The 23,850-nt window shown below is 45.0% G+C and overlaps 1 protein-coding gene across 1 annotated transcript in view; it reads left to right on the forward strand.

Annotated features, from left to right (window-relative positions):
* TMEM135 (transmembrane protein 135) overlaps positions 1–9,729 on the forward strand; it is a 323,990-nt gene extending 314,261 nt beyond the window's left edge. Inside the window, exons 13-15 of the mRNA XM_014524769.2 lie at positions 4,316–4,414; positions 5,696–5,763; positions 7,103–9,729. Coding sequence (XP_014380255.1) covers positions 4,316–4,414; positions 5,696–5,763; positions 7,103–7,235 — 300 coding nt within the window. The 3' untranslated portion in view covers positions 7,236–9,729. The remainder of the gene's footprint in view (positions 1–4,315; positions 4,415–5,695; positions 5,764–7,102) is intronic.
* Positions 9,730–23,850: the final 14,121 nt, after the last annotated feature.

The raw sequence follows: 23,850 nt of genomic DNA on the forward strand, positions 1-23,850 counted from the left end.
ATACATTATTTTATCAGATCTCAGAGATAAAAAAAGTATCAATTTAAGCCAAGGAAAAGTGAAGAAGAATAATAATTTCATAACACAACTCCCCAGGCATTGTTTGCATATCCATATTTATAATCACAATTTATGAACACATGTATTGGGAGAGAAACCTCTATGCTGGAAGCTGCAATGGGAGAGGAGTGGGAATAGATATCCCCTGGTCAGCCTTCCCATCAACATCCAGTGTGTGCCACTGTGCCTCCTGGGCCACACTGCTCTTAAGACATGATTAACCAGTTAATCACATGTTAAGTAGTTAGCTGGCCACACGGCAATGCAGTTAATGGCATGATAAAACAAGCAATGAGCCACACAAAGTTATTACACAAAATATACATAATAAATTTGTGGCTGGTTCCTTTCATGCCATTAATTGAACATGTAGCCAGGCTGGGGCTCCCAGCCACGGGGGCACACTATGTGCCTCTGAAGCTGGGAGCTGTCAGCTGATCTGGGCTTCCAGCCACAGGGGTATACCATGTGTTTCTGCAGCTGGGAGTCTGGATTAGCTGGCAGCTCCAGGCTTTGGGAGCTTGCTACCGGCAGTATGGTCTGATGCTTGATCCCACAGTCGCACCTTCTGCACGTGTGGCATGGCAGGAAGTGCAATTGTGGGGCTCATACATCAGGTCCTATTGTGCTTTTAAATGCTCATCTGCCAGGGATCTGTGTGAGACGTACCTATTTTGTTGTGCAATCACAGTGGGCCTAGGTCCACCAGGAACCACAAGCCCCTTTCAGGAGAAAGGCTGTTAGGTGTACAACAGTTGATATCTTGGGACAGTAAATGACAAAACAGAGATGGGAGTGAATATTACAAGTTAATAACCAAGGTGCCAAGGGAGGACACCAAGCAGAGAGCTCTAGCCAGTATCCACTGCAAATATTGGGCTTGATGGACCTGCGGTTTGGTCCAGTAAATAGCGGCTCTTAGGGCATATTTACATGGGGGGGTCACTTTAATTAGTGGGGCTCTGAGAGTCTCATGTATTAGCATCCCCACACTTCCAAATGATGGTGGGGACACTTGAACTAAAGCTTGTGCAACGAGCTTTAGTTCAAGCATCCTGTTACCATTTTGAAACATGAAGACACTAATATACGAGACGCAGAAGCTGGCTTGAGCACGGTAATTACCACACACTGGCAGACCCGATTAATGGAGTCTGCTCTGACACGCTGCAATTACAGCACATCAGAGCAGCCCTGTAACACGTCTACATGCACCCTTATGTTCTTAAAAGGGAGGGTAAGCCTTGAAACATTGACTAGGAATGGTGTATTTAGGCTTTTAAGTTTGTCACTATGATTTTTCCATGAAATATCATGGCTCTTTTCACAGCAATATTACTGGAATAAATTGACAGTGCCTGCCCCTGGTGCCTTGTCCCTGAGTCAGTCTCCTTCTACTGATGTTAGGGAATCCAGGTCCTATTGCCACCATTTGAATTCCTTTTGAAAAGGTGAAAACAGAGAAATGTGAAAAATTATGGAACAAAATGACACATTAAACATAGAGATATGTAACCTAGTCATGCACATTCCTAGTAATCCTGATTCAAATTCTCTTTGGATATATCTAATGATGGATCAAAACATCTCAGGCCCATTGCATCATCCTTGTTGTATGAGGTTTACTTACTGGAGCATTTTTCCGTTTATAATAAGGAAATGTTATGCTGTGTTGCTGATGGTTTTCTCTGGACTCTACTCTGAGACATTGTGGCTGCAATGCAATAAGAAAAACGCTATGTGCTTTCTCATTTTTTTTTACTGCTTTTACCATCTTATGCAAGCCAAGGTTTACTGACCAAAGAGGCGTGTGCTGCTTGGAGGATCAAGCTGTGCTCAAGAAAATAAACTCTGCACGTTTTCTCAAAAAGAAAAGCATGCAACTCCAAGCTGTTTCAGGGTAGTAAATAGTCACTTTCTTTGACTTGTTGCCTCATGATAGATTTGTTGTTATAAAAGGAGGTCTTTCTGTAGCAAACTTCATCTCCTGTTATCTTCAAGATCTATAATACCCTTTATACCCTTTCTGTGAAATATCATGTTGACATTCAGGTAAACCATTTTAAAACCCTTAAGTGATTTAGGAACCTGAATGCCATTTTCAGAAATGTCCAAGACCCCTGGCAATTGTTACACTTATTACACAGTTAACACTGGAAGCCTTTGATCCTCCACCCCCAGCAGCCCTGCCTGGTTTAAACTCCCCTGCACTGGGATCCTCTTGACTCCATCCTCAGGGAGCCTTTCATCTCCTGCAACTGGAAGGCTGGGCTGCTGGCAGTCACATGCTTGAGATCTGTCCCCAATCCCTATAATCACACATCCTGCCCTACATATGTGGCAGGGCAAGGCATGCAATTATTGGGATTGGGGTTCAGATCCCATCACATGGTTTTTTCACTGTCTACCACTGGCCAGCGACACTTAAGAGTTGAAGCCTGTTAGAATGCCAGTTACATGTGGGTCCAAATGCAACTCCTGTTTTAGGCAGCTAGGGAGCAATTATGCAGCTATTATAAGTCACATATGTGGCAGTAAAGGCTGTTTCTACAGATTTTAGATCCTGCACCTCTCTGAATAACTTGACTTGTCTTCCTGAGCATGCTCAGAAGGGATCCAGTATCACCACTGACAGTGTCGTGATCCTAATCTTGGCAAGCAGACTATCCTGGGAAGGGGCAGAGGTGCTTGCTCTGGCTGACGAAGCCTAGAACTTGAGTTGACTTTCATCAGAGAGAACAGGATCTAAACTCTGCATAAGTGACCCCAGTCTTCATAGCTAACTTCAGTCACGTGTAAGCGCTCTTATCCGCCTAATGGAGAAGGTGGATTTGGGCCTTAAATTCTTCAGTTCCCCAGTCGCACTTTTAAAAGTGGAACTTATTTTCCTAAACCAGTCAGGGGCTTTTGAAAAGTTCACCTTTAATTGTTAGAAAATATATAATAAAATTCCATATTTTTAGAAATGCAATAAAGATCATTTCCCTGGTTTCATATTAATATTTTGACTTCCTTTTTCTTTGCTGGAAACCTGCTACCATTTTAGTTTAAAAAATACAAGCTGTACTGTGTTCCACGTAGCAATTTCCTTTATACTTTTGTATTACTAAGGCACCAAATGGTGCCCTTTTAATATTTCTGAATAGAATCTTGCATGTTGTCTTGTATGATCTCAGGGTTATTTTGCTGAAGTGTTCCCCCCCCAACTGTTGTACAGACCTGCTCCTTTGGCACTCTACACCAACCTATTTAGCAATTTTCTTGAAAAGTTGGTGCCTTTGTTGCTAGATAATGATTAGGTCTAAAGCTTTGAACACATCACCTTGAATAAGTCATTTCAGCCATTTGCAACAATGTTCACTCTCATAATGTTTGAGAAGTGGTTAATTACTGTTGGTAAACCGAGGATAGGAAAGGTATGTAAGTTTTGAGCATTAAACTGCTGAATGCAGTGACCATCTGTGCTTCACTTTACCTTGTTGCTGGTTCTCAGCCACTGGTTGTATCATCTCCTATCAGTGAGGTGGTTGGATGGACATCTTCATCCCCATCTTGTTCCCTGGTAAACTACACGCCATGCCTTCATTTTTCTCACTGGATTCTCTTTCTTCCGTACATCCTTTGCTGTCTCTGATCTTTCTTCCATTCCATCAGATCTTCTTTTTCTTTCCTACCAAGCTTATTTTTTTAAATAAAGGCTGACTCCCTCCTCCCACTCCCATCTTTTGAGACCCTCCATCGTTGTATTTTCTGTTCTCTGGAAGGCCGTGTGCTGTTTGATGCACAGGGATGGGATTGTGCAGTTGGTTATATTGTGTACAACTGAATGGAGTGCTTCAGGAGTGGTGTGAGGAAGTATATTCAGACCTGGACATGGTTAGATGTATTAGGAACCAGTACAAAATGAGGGGGAGAAAACCAAATCCTTTCCTTGTATTTGTAGAGAGTTCACAGAGCGTTCCATATTTCCACTGCTACTTCTCTGTATATGCCCCCTTTCCTTAGACTGAAGCCAACCACCTTGGGGAACTCTGAATATGTTCTTCACTCCAGTAAGAAAATGTTATAAGGAAGTTAAAAAATGTCCAGATTAATTTACAGGCCCTGGTTGTTAGTATAAAAAAATTATATGTTAATTTCAGTAGTTATCACAATATTTGCTGAGGACTCCAGGAATGGAAGTATATCTAAATACAAAGTCAGTAGCTTTCCTTTAACATATGATTTATTTGGCATGTGTGTTTTGCTTTTACAGACCATGTACTTCAAAGGCATTGAAGCAGGAAAGGTTCCTTATTTTCCTCATGCAGACAGCATCATCTATGCTGTTTCCACAGCTATCTGCTTTCAGGCAGTGAGTATTCAGGCTTCAAACAGAAATCAAAATTCCTTAATTCATTTTAATGTTTGAATGGGTTGAAATGGAGATACTATCCTATGGAGGAGGCAGGACAATCTGGTGATTTAAGCAAGACTTCAATTCATGATCTCTGAGCCTGGCCCCATGCTTTCTCTCCCTGCTTTTGAAGTGTTAATGTAGAAAAGGTCATCTAATCTTTCCATGACTCAGATCACCCATTTCTAATGTAATGTCATCATCATGAGTAGATACTAACTTCTTTTGAAAGAAACCTCAAGGTGCAAAAGAGAAGTACAAAATGAACTCATTGATGAAAACTTTGCTTCACTCAGTATTTTCCTCAAAGAGTTTTAACCTTCCCCACAGTTTTCTGCCAAGTTGGCAAATTGCACACTCAATTAACTTTTGCTGCAATTACAGCTTGGTAAAAAATCAGCAGAAACAAAGAAGGAGATCTCCAGTCTCACGGCCTGTGACAAGCTGCAGTCATTTTCTCCCTTTGCTGTTCCTGAATCTCCTTCTCCATCCTTTCTGCCCACTCTCTCAGTAATAATTCCTGCTACTTTTTCTGCACCTCAGAGCCACCTCTTCATCTTCTCATGCCCAGCTCACTTCCTTCATTCACTCCTTCCCATCCCCACCTGTTCTTTTATCATACCTTTCCCAGTCAGGCCTGGGAGGTGCTGGAAGAATCTGCATCCCAGGATGGGTACCAGTGCCCTTCCTGTCCTGAATAAATCAACTTTGATCATCTCCTACTACATCCCAGACCCCACCTTCATTTCCACATGGTTTCACCTGGAGTCCCTCCCCTCCCAATCCAGTTATTGTGTTCAGGCTAAATGGATTTCTGGAGATTTCTGTTCTCCAGGAGTAAGGGTCTATTTTTGATACCCCTCTGGACAGAGAAAATTAAATTCCCTGCCTGCAAGTTTCCTTCTCAAGTGTCTAACAAAAATAAATTTCCAGTCACACACCCATATCCCTGTTAAACATGGCATATTTTCCATCTTTACATTAAGAGAATTGATGGGTTGAGGCGCTGCGATCACCCTGCTCCATGTGGAGACAACAGCCTGTTGTCTGGTGATCAGATTGTGGCTGGTAGCATGAATATTCATTTGCATATAGCCCAACAGCAATAGCATAGCTGGCTTGTGACTACCTATCATTAGAGTAAGAGTAGCAGGAATTCACTTTCTTTTTCTTAGTACCTGTGCCAAGGAATGTTTTACTTACTGATTTGAAGAAATTATAATTGAAATCTGTTTGCAGGCTGTGATGGAAGTTCAACATCTAAGACCTTCATACTGGAAATTCCTTTTACGGCTGACAAAGGGCAGGTAAGAACTTAGGGGACATTTATAATGGAGTCACCGCAGCTCGTGTCAACATACCTGACCTAGCTTTAAAGCAGCAGCCTGCACTCTACTGCCACAACTAAACTACTAGCATTAGACTGTGTAGTTTTAATAGTAGATTAGACAAGGATTTGTATGGGATGGTTTGGAGAGTGATGATCCTGCCCTAGGCAGGGGTTTGGACTAGGTGACTTCCACAGGTCCCTTCCATCCCTTCTTTTCTGTTTCACAAACTAGCTTTATACAGATGACTGTTGTGTAGAAGAGCATAGTGGCAAATTTGTGTTTAAGCAGAACACTTCCCTCCCTAATTCATCTGAGATGAAAGGTTCCTTAAGAATCCTATGGAGTGTGAAGTATTATGTGAAACATAACAGATATGTGCCCAAATGATATACAGTATTTTCCCGAATCCAAGACAACCTGAATTTAATATCATCCCCCAAAGTACAGAATTTAATTATCGGAAGGTTGTCCTAAATTTCTCCATCCCTCCCTCCCCACCTCCTTTGCTGCAGCGGGGTCGGGGAGAGGCGGCAGGGTAGAGCTGGGAGCTGGCAAGGGGACCAGCTGCAGCTGCAGCTCCAACCCTGGTTTGGGGCAAGAGCCAGAGCTGGAGCCAGAGCATCAGCAGCTGTCTTCACCCCCCACCCCATTGCCCCCAATCTCATACTTGAATTGGAAATGGAAAATCATATACAGTAAATGTGTAGGTCAATTATTTAGCACTCAAAAAATGCTTCAATTTCTTCCACTACAATTGCTGTCAGGATTCAGGGCAAATGGGGACAGGGATATGGTTTCTCTCAGATTGTGGCGGGGGGGACATTTTTCCTGGGGAATGGTAAAAAAAAACCCCAAAACCCCCCACATAGGCTATATTATATAAAAGTATGATATAAAAGGCTAAACATGTGCTCTGTGACTCGCTTCATAAGCAGATTTACTTCTCAGATAGAAAAAGGCACCTGCGTTGTCTAGAATAAAAATGTGTGTTGCTTCAGAAGTAAATTGCAAGTGTAGCATAGCTGAGATCCCTGTTTCATAGAAGCGTAGAGAAGCGGGGCTGGGAGGGACCTCCAGATGTCTAGCTCAATCCTCTGCCTTGTTAGCTAGGGGCACCACTGGCATGTATTTCCCCTCAGCTGCTATTAAACTTTAAACACCCTGGGTTTTTAATGCCTTTTATCACTGTGCGTTGCAAAAGGAAGGAAAATATTTCATAATAATGAAACCATTCCAATACTGAAGCACTTGCTAATATTTGTACTTGTAAGTAAATGGAAAGTGTTTTCTTTATCACAAATCTGTTCTTTTTCAGGTTTGCTCTCATGAATAGGAAAGTTTTAGACGTATTTGATACTGAAGCATCTAGACACTTCAAGGATTTCATCCCTAGACTTGACCCAAGATATACTGTTGTCCCACCGGAGTTCCCCATTGAGCTGTCTTGAACATTCAATGTGATTCAATGTGATTGGCCTTTTGTCCTGAAAAGCTAATTAACATTCAGATAGATGGAGGAGGGCTTGTGCTCCACTTCAGTATTATTTCAATAAGAAATGCTTTTTTCCAATCAAAATACTGAAGCTTTGTAGGAAGATGCGGCTTAATAATTAAGCCTCTTCCATAGCCAGAAAATGTTTCTGGATTGCTATAGTTGGATGACAATATGGTAGATTATTGATTGAATTAAATCAATGAGTAATATATTTAGAAAAGTAAAATACACCTAAGAAATAAATATAATTAATAATATTTTCAAAATTCTTTAGCTCATTCCAGTAGAATATTTCATGTTATAACTAAGAATAATTACAGACTGAGAAAGGAACGCTTTTCTTAAACTGTCCGAATCTGGTGAGATCCGTCACCTGGATCCAATTATGTGCTTAAAAAAAATCCATCTTCCCATTTACTGAAAATTTTAAAAGAAACCTGTAGCCCCCGTTCATTCAAAATGACAATATTTTTTTTGTCATTCAAAATGACAATATTTTTTACCCAGATGTGGCTGCAAAAGAAAGCATCCCATCAACAAAAGGGGCACTGGTTAATTTGTAAGTCATGGTCCAGGGCTGTAATGCTATTGATGATGTGGGTGACAAAATAAAAGGGCAGTTCACAGTGTCTTGTGCTCCTTAGGAAATGGAAGGGTGTGGTAGTTAGCATCTGCCAAATGAAAAATGGCAAAGCACTGAGGAGAAGGAGTGTCGTGTTTAAACTCTTGGGAGGGTACTACAAACTAGACAGTTAAAAAAAAACAAAAACCCACGTTCAAATTAAATACATTTGACAAAAGAGGCTTGTCAAGTACTCCTTTAGATGGCATCTGTTTGATATTTAAACCTCAGTACAAGCTTGCAAATCCAGTGGCCTTCAAAAGGGAGAAAAATCCTAATGTTTGACTGTAGTAGGGAAACAGTTTTGACAGGTTTTGTAGTCGTATTTTTTCACATTCTGTTGTTCCTAGTATTAAGTGAAAGTTGTTTTTCCCTCAGTATTTCCCACAGTCATAACTATGACATTTACATGAAATTTAATGTGATCCTTAATAGAAATAAATATCTGCTCAAAATCCACCTCATTCTTTCCCTGCATGTTTTTGGGTTTGTTTTTTTCTTTCACAAATGACATTTCACCTGGGTGTTCTACAGTGAAATTTTGATGTGCTAATGTCATTGCAACCTTTGGTTTTTAAAGTCAGTTCACAACAATGTGCTGACCTATGTTCAGAGTTTCCTAGCTTTTTAGAGAAAAAATGATCTTTACTTAGATACAACTAAAAACACCAGACAAGTGATGCGTCTATGAATGGAAAATACAGCCTGAATACATACAGTTTTTAAAAAACGGTGTATATGCTGGAAGTGCTTGCCACAAGATACGTGTAGAAATTGAACTAGTTGGTAGACCTGTTGTCATCTAACAATGTCATTCTAGCCCAGCTGTAAATGCACTTCTGTTTAATTATACAACAACAGATGCCCCAATATTTAAGTCCCACTTATGGAATTGTCATGAAGATGCGCCAGCTAATGCACAAAATCTGCTTGGCCATCCTTTACCCGCATAACGATTATCAAGCAATGATGCTTCATCCTTTGTCAAAAGAAAGTACTTGGCCCAAAGTGTGGGGGCAAGGAAAATTTTGCAATGTAGTTTGCATACAATTTTTATTTGCTTGTAATAGCAAACAAAAATAGCACCAAAAACCCCCTCCAAAATCAAGCGGGCTTTAGCAGATTGGATCGTAGGAACACTGGAAAGATTGTTCATCATTGGAATTTCTAAAAGATTTGACCTTTTGAAGACTGAATGTTATATGATTGGGGTAAGATCTTAGAACTGTTGCTTTATTATGAGTATTCACTAGTGTGACTATGTGCCAGTTTCAGAGTTCAACTCTTTTACAGATAACTTTGCTTTACTTTCTTCACTGGAGTGAAAATGGTGATTGACTCCATATTTGAGTTACAAGATTTGAGCACTGTTTCTCACTAGTTAGACAACAGTTCTCTCTGAATAATCTTGTTTCCTCCATTAAATAATCCTAGTTTTTAATGGCTTTTGTGTAATGTAAAAATAAAGCTTCTTAAATTATTTTTATTCAAGTCAGCTATATGTATGAAGGAAGGAATCATCAGTTCTTATATTTTTCCCCAGATAATAAAACATTTGCAGCTTGGAAAAAATAATTTTCTCATTTGTTTTTGTTAATAAAAGCCCTGAAGTCACCCAGTGTTGGTTCTTGAATACTTCTGGTGTGTCAGAGCTCTGTATGTTTAACTTGTCCATCTTGGCAATAGAAGCCAAAGAGAGAGCAACAATAGCCCTTGCTATTTTTTTTAATTTTATGAAAAATATGTCTTGCACAAGAAAATATGATTCTATTCCATAAGACTCCATTTTAAATGCAATGTAAAGTTTGGACAGATCACAAATCAGCCAACAAAAAATAAACAACTGATCATCCAACACTTTGCCCTTTTATATGAAATCATTATGATGGTGGTAATACACTGCTATGCAAATGCTAGATTTAAAATACACTTTAACCTTAGCCATGCAAGTTTATATAAGACAATATGACCAAGACTTGGCTTGTTTGACTATGATGCATTCTTTAAAGTGGCAGAGTTAAGATTGTAATCATCTTTTTGCTTTTTTGGATGTTGTGAGTCCTCTACATACATTTTTGCAGAACCCTACTTGGTTGTTTCTTCTCTCTCAGTAATTTGACATTTACCAATGGGGTGCACTGATAGAGATTGTTTGGGCCCATACTGATGGCCAATTTTTAAGGAGCCATATCAGCCGATGCCGATCTGACTGATGAAACGCAGCCCGGCAGCTTGGAAAGCAGTGTCGGGCTGGTAAGTCTGTTGAGGAGGAAGGGGCGGGGGGAGGGAAGGGGCATGAGGGGTGCAGATCGAATCTCCTGCAGTGAGGGAGGGAGTGGGGCTGGGGCTAGGGCAGGAGTAGGAACTGCCCAGCCAGGGCAGTGCATGGCGTGGGATTTAGCCATGAGCAGGTCATCCGGGAGATGCGGCTTCCACCACAACATGCACCCTGGGAGGGCATGGGGGACATGTGCGCCCTGGATCTGTACATAGAGCGAGGGCGGGCTGCTGCTGCGGGCTGGAGCCAGGGCTGTGCTAAGCTCTTCCTGGCAAGGGGTTTGAGCCAGGCTGCACTCAGGGCAGGTGGCGGCAGTGCTTGGATCTGTGGGCGGCGCGCACGGATCCAAGGAGCACATGGCTCCCGCACCCATGCCCTCCTGGGGTGTGTGTAGCAGTGGGAGCCCCTCTGCCCGTGCCTCCCAGACAAGCCGCTTGTGGCTCCATCTCATGCCCTGCCTTGGCTGGGCAGTCCCTGCCCCTGCCCCAGCTCCACTCCCTCCCTCACTGCAGGGGCCTCAATCTGCCTTCCCTTCCCCCACCACAGACTTACCAGCCCGATGCTGCTCTCCACGCTGCTGGGCTGTGCTCCTGGCTGCCTTTGCGCTACGCTTTGCCTGCGCGCATGCACAGGGCATTTATCAGTGACATTATCGGCCACATCAGCCAATAAAAAGCCAATTGCTGATACTTTAAATTTTCCTTCTATCGGTGCCGAACCAATATGGGACTGATGTATTGATGCACCTCTATTTACCAATACCCTTTGGGTGCCATCGTACTATGAGATTTCTTTTATTCCCACACTTAATCTCAATGTTTACCTAGGGGTCTATTGAGGATGATGATGATAACTGTAGTATGGATCCATTAGAGAAGAGGAATATAAAATTCAGTTTCACTTGGATTTTCCTTCAGTCTTCTTGTGCTGTTGTTTGGAGTGCCTGGCTTAGCTGCATGTTCTCTAGCTCTCTACATATCTGTAAATTATGGTGAATGATCGCTTGAATAGGTCAGCATTGATTCATTGATTGGCATAAAGCTATCATGAGTATCACTGACAGGTCCCTATCCCCAAAAGATTCAACAGAATGGGCAGAGAGGGGGCAGACTATAAAAGGGAACACAAAGAGCGAGTGGTATCATTTTGATGAGCAGCCTTGTTCCTGTTAAGATTTTTATATTGTTGGTCTTCTAACTACATGTCTATAAAAGTATTCTGTAATCTGCTGCCTTGGGAGCACATATCACCGTTTATGCTGTAATCATTACTTCTTCCTGATCCAGTAGTGCAGAGTTATCAAATTCATCCTGCCCTATGGCCGGGTGGTGGGTGCTAGGCTGGTTTGTGGGCTGGATCAGACCCAAAGACTGACCACTTGCACTGGAGCCAGCGCACAGAGCCAGTCCAGTGTGGACACTTCATGTGGTGCACACCCTGCATGCAGTGCACATCAACCCAAGTCCAGGGCTTGCACATGGAGCTGTCATGGGGTGCCCAGTACGTGAGGTGCCTGTTTCATATTCACCCTGTGTGCTGGTTCTGGTACATACAACTGGTCTGTGGGCCTGACCTGGACTTGAGTCATAGAATCATAGAAAATCAGAAAGGACCTCAGGAGGTCATCTAGTCCAGTGCTTCTCAACTTTTTTTGTACTAGGACCCATTTGTAAACATCGATGGCCAGTCCCAAGCCAGCGGCCCTCACCCTCAGCTCTCCAGTGTGTGGGGCATGGGGTAGGTGTGTGGAGTGGGCATGTGTGTATGGGGTGGGGGGCCCCAAGCAGCCCCTTGCAGGTTGGGACTCTGATAGTCTGCAAGGGAAAAGACAAGGTTTCCACATTTTTGTCATTGAAAGGAGAATCCATTTTTAAAGTTTGTTCATGACCCTTGCATATATTTTTGCAACCCACTTTTGGGTTGTGACCCACGGGTTGAGAGACACTGATCTAGTCCAACCCCCTGCTCAAAGCAGGAGCATCTCCAACTATATCATCCCAGCCAAGTTTTTGTCTAGCTGGGTCTTAAAAAACTTCCAAGGATGGAGCTTCTACCACCTCTCTGGGTAACCTGTTCCAGGGCTTTACTACCCTCCTAGTGAGAGTTTTTTCCTAATATATAACCTAAACTTCCCTTGCTGTAGCTTGAGACCATTGCTTCTTGTTCTGTTGTCTGCCACCACTTGTCCCGTGCAGCACTGCATGTAGTGCATACCACAGATTAGCCCTCTGTTGTGAGCAGCGTGTGTGCCCAATCCAGCCCCATGCACTGCATGCAGAATGCAGCATGCACCAGCACGGGTCTGGGGCTTTCACTGTACATGTTGCACGCACTGCATGTGGCAGTTATGTCAGACTGGCCCTGCGGACTGGCTCTAGAGCACAGGAATGGTCTGGACCCAATCTGGAATAGCACCAGAGCCAGTGTGCATGGCTGGGCTGGTGCAGATGTCACATGCCATGTGTGCCTTCGATCCTGTGCTGTGTGGATCCATATGCCTCTGGATCCTGTGCTGTGTGCAGCGCCCATGGCACAGGATCCAGCCCAGTGCATCACATGCAGCATGTGTAGCCAGGATCAGTGCATGCCACAATAGTCTGACCATATGTCAATAGTTTGACCATATGTCCAAAGTTGGCCAGGACAGTCCTGGACTTTATAGCTTGTTTCAGTGTCCCAGCCATTGGAAAAAATGTAAGCAAAAGTTCAAGATTGGAGGGAACCTGGCAGCTGTGGGATCAGAGCTGTGTGTGTGTGCGCGTGCGCGCGCAACACTATCCTGCCCAGCCCCACTCCTGGGAGCTACAGGGTGGAGAGAGAGTGTCTGTGTGCATGCACCCCTACCAACATCCTCCACCCCACCCATCCTGGATTTACTTAAAACAATTATGGTAACCCTATGTAAGGGATCAATATGAGACCCATGGGCCAGATCTGGCCCATACACCATATCTTTGACACCCCTACCGTAGTGATACAGGTTAGCTAAATGGCCCTAAGTTTGATCCTGAATGAAGCAGGGTCACAACTGGAGCAGTTTTTTGTATTGCTGTAGAATCCTGCAGACACAATAGTTATATTGTAATGGCTTGTGTCGGTATCCTTTGATATTGATGCAGTTGTTCCCCCTGTCTGTACTGAAAGATGCTGGGGACATCTGGAAGTAAATGAAGCATTGTTTATTTTGGGCAGTTAATTTTTTTAAATGCCTATTTTTGACAGGGCAGAAATGCTCATATGTTCTCCACACAGTGATGTATAGCCCTGTAAGATAACCATGACATCAACCATTTTATATTTGATGGCTTAATTCATTCTTTGGGTCATGTCAAAATTTCAAGGTTTTTTGGGGTTTTTTTAATAGAGATTAAAGAGCTTTCTCATTTTCTTTTTAAAACTAATTGTAATTGAAGTTTCATGTTGGCAAAGACAACCACTAAACTACCTTTTGTTACATTTCTTGTAAATCATTTAGGTCAAGAACACAGCATATCTTCCTATTGCAATATTATATATTTTACCATCTGAAACAAATATAAGCCTCCTTTTACTAGCTGGGTCCTTTGTACATAACAAGTGTAAATGTGAATTAAAGCCCACTTTGATCTTAAATGGGTTTTTTTCTTTCTCCAAAGCAGTTTTGTGCTTACTAATTAAAACATACAGAGATCCAAGGAATGTTCAAACGTTAGTGATTTGCATGTGCTAGGGGAGACTGGTATGAAATCCAGGCACAACATTAATCTTCTTAAGGTGGCAGGAGTCCCATTGCATCAGTGGATACAGGATAAGGCCTCAGAGATAATGTAGCTACAGATGACATGGCGGCAGGGATTCATGGGAGAACTCTCAGGTCTGCCTTAAGGGTACAGAAGACTTCATTGTGCTTTGTTTGATACCTTGTATTTTAAAATGACGTTCTCCAAGTATCAAAGGGTTAAGTCCTTCCCTCCCATGACACAGTACATGTTGAACTCTGAGTGTCAGGACGTGAAGGCAGGTGATGAAGGAAGCTGCTTATGACACAGCTAGTACAAGTGCACAGAGTACCCCTCCGACTGCCGTTACTTTGGAGTCAATGCAGATCTGAAAGGTTAAAGGGCTGGTCCTTCAGGTTGTTTGGTAGCAAGGCTTGAACCTCCCTCCTAACAGGACAGCGGGCTAGAAAACTACACAAGAGGAATGTTGAAGAATTTTGCCAAAATGTCTTTTATCTGGGGTGTCTGATCACATGTTATGGTGTAATTATTTTTCTAGAGAAAATGTATATAAAAACTATGGAAACAAAGCCATGAATAATGTCTTCGACGTGGAAAATATAGCTGAACTTCTTCAGCAAAACTATATGAAAGGCAGACATTTAACTACCAAAAAAACCCAAAAAGAAATCCTCCGACAGCTGGAAGAAATATCAAACTGTCCTGCACAGGGGATTCCAGTGTGAAACTGCCGTCTGTTGCTTCATTTTAGTCAAACAGAAGTTTGCATCTGTTGCAGCTGATCCAGCTCGTTGCTCAGAAAAACCTGGACTTCCCAACTCGGATTAATTGGGCACAACTTTACACGTAGAATTAATTTGTCTCGCTCTTTAGTGTGAGATTCTTGTACATTAACCCCCCACCCCCCACACAAAAATGTATTTAAAGCCTGAAAGGAAATGCAACCTTGATTCTTGTGTTGCATCTTTTAGGAAGTGTCCTTTACTCAGTAGGACAGAAGAAGTCTAGGATGACCATAAGTTTTTCATTGTGGCTTGTATGCAAAGCTCAGTGTCCTGTATAGCAACATTCCTGGATTTCACAGTATTCTGGCAGAAAATCTGTAAGACCACCAGATGATTTTTTTTTTAATGGAGATTTTAGAATTAAATAAAAAAGTGAGCAATTGGGCTGAACCTGTTGTTCTTGTGTTGTTTATTTTGCCGTTCAATTGATTTTTACACTGTGCCCACATTTTTCCTATTCGGTTTACCATCAAGTGTCAGTCTTAGGTTCCAGAGGTAACCATCCATTCAGGCAGGAGGAGCCATTCACATCCTTGCCAGCTATCAGGAGACTCATGATGACAGCACTTCATCAGCTTGTGCTTGGGTCAAGTTTTCAGGACTCTCTGAAATAGCATTTCTTAAAACTGAAAAAGGAGACCCTGGAGCACAATTCTATATAACAAGCAGGGCCCTCGTATGAACAGTAAAGAAGGTTGGGGTCTTAATCATACCTACATTTCCCAAACATGAATGAACAGTGCTGTGCAGTTGTATCTTATCCTGTGTGATAGTATCTCGGCATCTAGCAATACTGCCTGGGACGCAGACACTTGCACGGAGACATGGACATTCCTATGGGAGAAACGTGGAATTTAAATTAATATGGAGAGCTGAGGGAGCTGGATGGAAAAGGGTTCTAATAGAAATAAAGCTGCAGCTGTAGCAGAACCAAGGCACATGGAGAGCCAACCAGCTCTCATCCTGTAAGCACATGTTCTCCATCCTATGCACAGGGCAAAAGGGATCTGGAATTGTAATGTCTGTGAATGTGCCCTCATCACGACTAGCCCCTTTCTCTGGCGTGACCCCCCACCTGGGACATTGAAACAAGGAGCCCATCAATCCCCCAAACGTTGCAGTGTCTGCTTTATAAATCACCAGAGGGCTATCGTATCAGTGACCCTTACCCATTCTGCCCCTTTTCAGCTTGGTTTGTATCTGGAGTTACATGTGTGTGTTGATACAGTCGTGGTGTCTTTAAGCGTAAGGAATAGGAAATGGCAGCAATATGCCTAGATTATGATGGGACACAATGATCATCTGCATTTCAAACACTCCAGGTTGCAGCACTGAGAGCCCCAAGATCCCTTTCACCCAGGTCGCTGATTCATATGTTAGAACTCAGTCACCTTCCTAGAGCTACTTCCTCTGGGAAATCACCACTATCCTTCTGCTTTGAGGTAACTCTCATATAGAAACTTTTCCCAGAACGCTTTGCTGGTAATTAGCCTTTTAACTTTGGAGTGAGGTGACGGCCTGCCGTCCACAATGGCAATTTTGTATTTCACTGATGTAGGCTTCATTTAATTTCGTTCCTGCACTCTGTCTGGGCGAACCCCGAATGCTGCCTTGAGAGGTAAGATCATGCTGATATGGGAAAACTGATCACATAACTCATAAGTGTATCGGGGTTGAGGAGGTCCCTGGCACTGTAGGGGACACTGTCTTGACAAAACCAGAAGTAGACACGTAGGTGATGGGAAGGTGATGCTACCTCCTTTTCTTTTCTCTGCTACTCTTCTAGAGGGTCTCTTAATTTATGCTTCCCTGCTGATGCTTTTATTTGTGTGGGGCTTGGTTGAGCTTCAAACACCCCAGGCTAAGGTGATGCTCAGGTGGGCTGGTAATGCATTTTAGGGAGCTTGCTGGCAATTGGACTGTTTTCTCAGGGTGTATAACTGTCACTTGGGAGAGAGAATTGTTGTTGATTGCTTTCTCACCAGATAGGTCCCTGCTAAGATTGAATTGGCTTTCTTCACCATGTATTGACTTAGCTATTGCGACTGATGTTCCTCTTGGTTCCTCCCTAGTGTCAGAAAAGTGACTTTCTGTATTTGTCGGTATTATTCCCTGCCTTGTTTTCCAAGTTCTGCATGCATCATGAATAGTGTTGTGAATCGTTGTTATCTCCACTTCCCTTTTCCCTGTGTTCTGTTTTAATAAATCCTTGTTTGTTTTACCCCTTACCTCATTGTTTGCAGCTAATTTCACTTCACTACTAAAATCAAGGTGGGCCCATAGCCAGCATTGATCGGGATACCACGGTGCTGCTCACTTCAACTAGTACAGGCTCTCTTGACACCTTCCACCCTTTTTGGGCCCTAACATTGGGGTTTGCCTCTTGCCCAAAACCTGGGTTCAACACAGGTGGGTTTACAAGATTGCTCAACTGAATACAGCTTGGATTTCCTCCCCGATATCCATTGTGGCTACAGACCTGTTTGCGAGGTTACACACGGGAAAAGAATTTCTGAGAACAAAAATCCTTTCAAAATAAGACCTGTCCTCATGTTGTTTTTCAGTTAACAAAAGAAACTACTTGCAACCAGATAATCTCCCTGAAAGAGAATTTAGCTATTGCAAGGGGCTCTCAGAAGCTCTTTGTAGTACTGGTGCTACTTGAAAGGCTGGATTTTGATCTCAGTCATGTGAATGTAAATTTAGAGTAACCCTATGAAAGTCAGTGGAATTGCTCTTGATGTTTTAGTTCGTACTCTTTAGTCTGTAGCACTTCATGGAGAAACAGAAAATTCCTATTGTCTCTAAATTTTGGTATGAATTTTGGGACACAAATTTATAATGATACTTCCTCCTCTATTATCTTTCTTATTAAATGGCCACGTCTATACAAGATGCTGACTGTGCAGTATCTAGCTTGTTACTATTGCGCACTAGCATTGCATGACAGGAGACTCCAGGATGGATACTACTGTGCAGTTGTAATGAGCTACTGCACAGTCGGTGTCACCAAAAAAGGTTCAGGGAAGCTACTGCGCAGTAACTCCAGTTACTGTGCAGTCATTTAGTACTTGTGTATGCAAGCACTACATGACTGTGCAATAACGACTGCACAGTCAGTGTCTTGTGTAGATGTGGCTAATGTAACCATATTCACAAAAAGCATATGATGAAACATTAAATGACTTTAATCTGCTATCACCAAAGTTTAAGAACTATGTGGAGACCAAAATGGGGGTTTTGCTTACAGGCAAAACCAAGGAGCAGAATAAATAACACTACTACTTTGTATTGTGTGTAGTTCAAAGCATCTCAAACAAGTTTGTGAATTAAGACCTAAAAAAGTTCCCTTTAGGCAAATGCTACTTCCTATGAGGTAACTTAGGCACAGAAAGGTTAAGTTACTTGACTAAGATCAAAAGTATGATCAATAGCAGAAACCAGTAAGGAACCTCTTAATTAGGTAGCGCCAAGGTCCTTGCCTGAGATCCAAAATAGTCACCCTCACATTCATACATACAAATAATGTATGAAATCAACATTTAAAACATTTTGAAAACAACAGCATTGAAAAGCCATGGAGGAAATGATTAGAGCTTCGTTTTAGGCACATTTACAGTGGGTGAGATTTTTCAAAGTGCTTCCTGATGACACAAATTCCACAGAAAGTCAATGTAAGCTATTTATTTTTTTTTAGTTACTAGATTTATATCCTGGCCTCCCTAAAAGAGGTTCAAGCTACAATAAAAAAAGATGAATTATAAAAACACACAAAAATATGTAAAAGAACAAGCTCCCTGGACGAGGCTCCACAGCTTAACCCTGTCTGTTGAATGCCTACCCAAAGAGGAAGATTTTACGGTGCTTTCAGAACAGTGGTGGGCAATTATTGTGGGCAGAGGGCCGCTTTCTGAGTTTTGCCAACCCATTCAGGGTTGCATGATAGGCAGCCAGGGGCAGATAAATATTAATCTTCTAAATTTTTTAGGGGCGGGCCCCGCAGGCCGGATAGAATGGCCTGGCAGTCCACATTTTGCCTACCCCTATTTCAGAAGATGTCTAGGCTCAGGGCTTGATCAACCAAAAGGAGGTGGGAGTTTCAGGGCTGCAGACCACTGCCAAAATCAGTCTCCCACATATCTTCACCAAATGAACTTGGCACACAGATGCTACTTGCAGTAGGCTGTTCTCAGCATGCCTTAGTGATCATTATGGATTGTAAGGCCATTGGGTCAGGCTCAGATAGGGTGACCACCCGTTGTGAATTGGGCAGGACAGTCCTGCAATGGGAACCTCAAATCCTGGTCCCAGGCTGCATGACTCCAGGATAGCATTTGTTTCAGATTCACAGCATTGTGCAGGGACTGGGAAAAGGTGGGTTTCCCCTTGCAGGCTGGTGGCATTCCAGTGTGCGAGGGGCTGCTTGGGGTTGCCAGGAGTGGGATGCAGGGGCCACTGTATTCATGTGCATGCCCACATGCATGCACATTGCTGGAAACAGCTGGGCAGTGTGGAGAGCAGCTCCCTGCAGGTAAGTCTATGGGAGGGAGAGGGTATAGAGGAGTGGGAAAGGGGGCAGATCAAGGCCCCCATAGTGAAGGAAGGAGTGGGGTAGGGCTGGGCACACTGCGCATCCAGGGTGGTGCATGGGGCCAGAACAGGAAGTGGGATGGAGCCACAGGCAGCTCGTCCAGGTAGCAGGGGACATAGGGTAGCATGTACTCCGCCCCCAGATTTGTGCATGAGGTGGGGACAGATGCTGGCTGCTTGCTGCAGGTTCAGGGCTCCCTGCCCTGCCCCTGGGTGCCCCAAGCTGGCCGTACTGCCATGGTGAGATGCCCCTTGTCCACCCGGCAGCAGCCAGGGCAGTGGCAGAGTGGAATTGTGCCCCTGTGTTGCTGCTGGGTAGGCAGGGGGCATGTGGCTGGCGTGGGGCTCCCAAGGGAAAGGTAGCAGGGCAGGGAGCCCCAAGCCCACAACAGGAAGCCTGCATCCACCCCTGCTCAGCCTGGCTCTGGGGAGCAGGGGAGGGGGGGGGGAGGGGAAGGGGAAGGCAGGCATGTGTTTCACCTTCCCTTTTTGAAAAGATGGCCACTCTAGGCTCAGTCCACTTAGGGCAGGAGTGTCCAACTCATCCAGCCCCAGGAGCTGCATAAGCATCTCTGAGCTGGTCTGTGGACCAGACTGGGATCACTCACCCTGCCCACAAGACTGGATCCAACCCACATACTGCTCATGGCACATGCCAGCCCTCAGGGCTGGGACAGGGTACATGCTGCCTATAGCATGTGGGAGGGAACTTATGTTACAGGCAGCATAGGAAGTTGGCCTGGGGCGCCGCATGGTGTGATGGCCAGAACCAAAGAGGTTTATGAGCAAATTATAACAAAAAGATTTGCTTCTTGAAAGCATCTAGCAATGGCATATAGTTAATATTAGCTAAGGCAAAGCTTGTAAGATTGTTTCCCGCAGACGTACCCTGTCTGTCATAAGCATAACCGTAATGTTAAAATTAACTGTCTGTACCAATCATAAGATTAACATGGGCCCCAAGAAGCGGAACTAGAAAACAAAGCTGCAAACTTTAGCTGACCTAACAGTTTTTGCTTAAAGGTCAGTAAAAATGACAAACCTGATCACAAGGTATAATTAACACATTTCAAAAAATTCCAAAAGGAAGTAACAAAGTAAGTTAAAATTAGGCGCAGAAAATGCTAATCTCAGATCCCAAAGTGATGTGGTGTGATTTGCTTATTGGGTAAACCCAAGTTTAGGCAGTAACCTATTATAATAATTTCTAACATCTTTTAACCCCATAGGGTAACAGCTGTAGGGTAAGATTGTGAATGGCTCTAAAGCCAACAGATTAGCATAGGACAAGATATAAAGGAACACACACGTCAGGTGACCAGTAGGAAGGATGGACCAGAAAGTTCATTGCTGTTCCAAGCCCGGACTCTAGACTCCCAGTGTGAGCAAGGACCAGATCCTGACTGAGGAATCTTCCACAGTGCTCCCTCTGACAGCGTTGATCGAGGACGTCTGACTTCACTGAATCAACTTGACATGTACCTGGCACTGAAGGACTATCGATAAGTTGCCAACCAAGTGGGAACTCTTTGTCAATTTGTCTGTCCGTTTTTATTATCACTGCCAATTTTTAACTTTTATTGTTATATCGTCTGTTTATTAGCTTAACCTTTTTATTAACTGTTATATGTGTAAACCATATTTTGCTGTTTAAAAATATATTTTTGTGGCTATTTTGCTGCTATAAGTAAAATTTATCTTTACTGTTATAAGTGAAATTTGTCTTTGCTTCACTCCCAACTCCACCTCCTCAATCCCAAACCAAACAGCCCAGTGGCTGATACATTTGCAGCACCCAGTCGGCCTGCAACCAAATTGATACACTCACAGTGCCCAGTTGGCCTGTGACAGCATGGATCTCAGACACTGGGCAGACACTGACTGCAGCATGTGGACTGGATCCAGTGCTACACACAACACAGGGAGTCTGGGCCATTGGCTGCATGTGGCACCCTGAACCAACCCCCTGTGCTGCCTGCACCATGTGGGATTGGGGCCCGGTGCATGGGATCAGTCCAGTGACCTAAAGCCTAGATCTCGCCCATGGGTTGTATGTTTGACACCCCTAGTTTAGTTTAGTGCCTTGTTGATGTACCCATCAGAGACAGGCTGCCATGTTTCCTGCCCATGCAGCCCAACATGGGGGTACCAGGGAGCCCCCCACCTTGAGGGTCTTCCCCTCCCCGCCGTGCAGGGTTCCCCAGCCTGGGGCAGCCCCAGGGAGCTGAGGGGAATTCTTCCCCTCCCAAACCCAGAGCTGATTACTTTAGCCCCTGTGAGTCTCGGGGGAGCCCAGAGAGTGGGTGGAAATTGTTTCACTCCTCTGCACTAGTTTTGCCTCAGACTCACAGCAACTGAGGCAAAACTGACTGCTGAGGAGCAGGAGAATTTCCATCCACTTCCTGAGGCTGCCTGAGACTTGCAGGGTCTAAGGCCAGCAGCTCTGGGGTTCAGGAGGGGAAGAATTCCCCTCAGCTCCCTGGGGCTGCCCTGGGCTGGGGAACCCTGGGCTGGGGTAAAAGGAAGCCCCCCAAAATGGGAGCTCCCTGGTGCCCCCATGCTGGGCTGCATGAGCAGGCATCCCAACGGGTGGACTCCTCCCTGCTTCCTGTTGCAGCTGCTGAATCATTCAGCAGCTGGGAGGGAGGAAGGTTGTTGAGGGTTGAAAAGTCCCCACCCCAGGGACTTCCCCTCCCCCCATGTGCTGTGTAGACCCTGGCTAGGGAGTCTGGGAGTCTGTTCCCCTCCCTACCTCCCTATGGGCTGATGGACTCAGGCAGGAAGCAGACTGAGGAGCAGAGGGATGGGGCAGACCCTGCTCCACTGGAGCAGACAGCATGGCCCATTGATGCAAAGCATTCTGGGATGCTGGAGGGCTGTGAGTTAACTTGAACCAGAAAGGGATCTGTGACAGAAGTTCCATAAACCGGTTTGACCTAAATCAGTTAAGTCTGATACTAGATCCAACCAGGTTACAGGTTTAAACTGGTTTCCAATCACTTAAACCAGTTTATGTGTAACTTATGTACCTAGCACAGGAGGTTTTGGGTAGGGCTGTGTGAAATTTCACCTGGTGTTTCATTTTGAAGCTGTTTTGATGCTTTTTGAGCTCAAAACAGCACAATCAAAATGAAATAAAAGTCTTTGAAACAGCTTCAAAATGAAATAGGGGCACTTGGAACATTTAAAAAGTTTTGAAACTTTTCAAGTTTCGAAGCTAGGCTTACTTGGCTTCAGTGCTGGTCGCTGCCAGCAGCAGCAACCTCCTGTCATCTGACAGGCAGATCACGGGCCCACACCCCCGGAGGGGAGTCTGGCACAGACACTGCAGCCCTCCCAGGGGTGCAGGTAAGCCCCCGATCTGCCTGCTGGATGACAGGCAGCTGGTGCTGCTGGCTGGGGGCAGCAGCAGCACCGAACTTCCCTGCCGGGGGTGTGGATCTCAGCCAGCAGCACCAGCTTCCTGTGATCTGGCAGGCAGATCAGGGGCTTGCCTGCACCCTCAGGAGGACTTGGCAGAGCCCCGTAGCCCTCCCTGGGGTGTAGGGGCCCCCGATCGGTTTGCTGGATCACAGGAGGCTGCTCCTGAAACCTGGGACAGCGCTGGGCACAGCCCGCACCCAGCACCAGGAAGATTGGTGATGCTGCTGACCCAGCTGGCAGCACCAGCTTCCTGTCATCCAGCAGGTAGATCGGGGGCCCACCTGCACCCCTGGGAGGGCTGTGGGGGCTGTACCGGACTGCTCCCAAGGGGCAAGCCCCCGATCTGCCTGCCAGATGACAGAAGGCTGGTTCTGCTGCCTGGGACCAGTCGCAGGGCCTGAGGCAAATCAGCTTGTGTGGGGACCCGCCCCTGCCCCCACCCCAGGATCGGGGTAGGGGCTGGTCCCCGCATGAGCTGATTTGCCCCAGGCCCCACATCCTCCTTGGGTCAGCTCTGGTATGAGGCTTAAGGCATATCAGTTTATGTGGGGACCTGGCACCATCCCGGGATTGGGGGATTCTGGTACGGGGCCTGGGGCATATCAGCTCATGCGAGGACCCTCCTCCGCCCTAGGATTGAGGTGAGGATGGGTCCCCACATGAGCTGAGTTGTCCTGGGCCTCACCGCTGGCCCCAGGTGGCAGAACCAGCTTCCTGTCATCCACCTGGCAGATCGAGGCCTGCATCCCCAGGAGCAGTCCGGTACAGCCCCCACAGCCCTCCTGGGGGTGCAGGCGGGCCCCGATCTGCCTGCCGAATGACAGGAGGCTGCTGCTGCCAGCTGGGTCAGTGACATCACCAGTTTTCCTGGCTCTGGGTGTGGGCTGCACTCAGCATTGTCCCAGGTGGCAGGAGAAGCCTCCTGTGATCCTGCAGGCCAATCAGAGGCCCCCACACCCCAGGGATGACTATGGGCCTCTGCTGAGTCCTCCTGGGGGTGTGGGCAAGCCCCCGATCTGCCTGCTGGATCACAGGAGGCTGGTGCTGCTGGCTGGGATCCACATGGGGCACAGCCCATGCCAGGAAGATTGGTGCTGCTGCTACCAGTCGCAGGGCCTGAGGCAAATCAGCTTGTGTGGGGACCCGCCCCT

The sequence above is a fragment of the Alligator sinensis genome, unplaced genomic scaffold, assembly GCF_000455745.1.
Source record: "Alligator sinensis unplaced genomic scaffold, ASM45574v1 scaffold523_3, whole genome shotgun sequence".
Taxonomy (NCBI): Eukaryota; Metazoa; Chordata; order Crocodylia; family Alligatoridae; genus Alligator; species Alligator sinensis.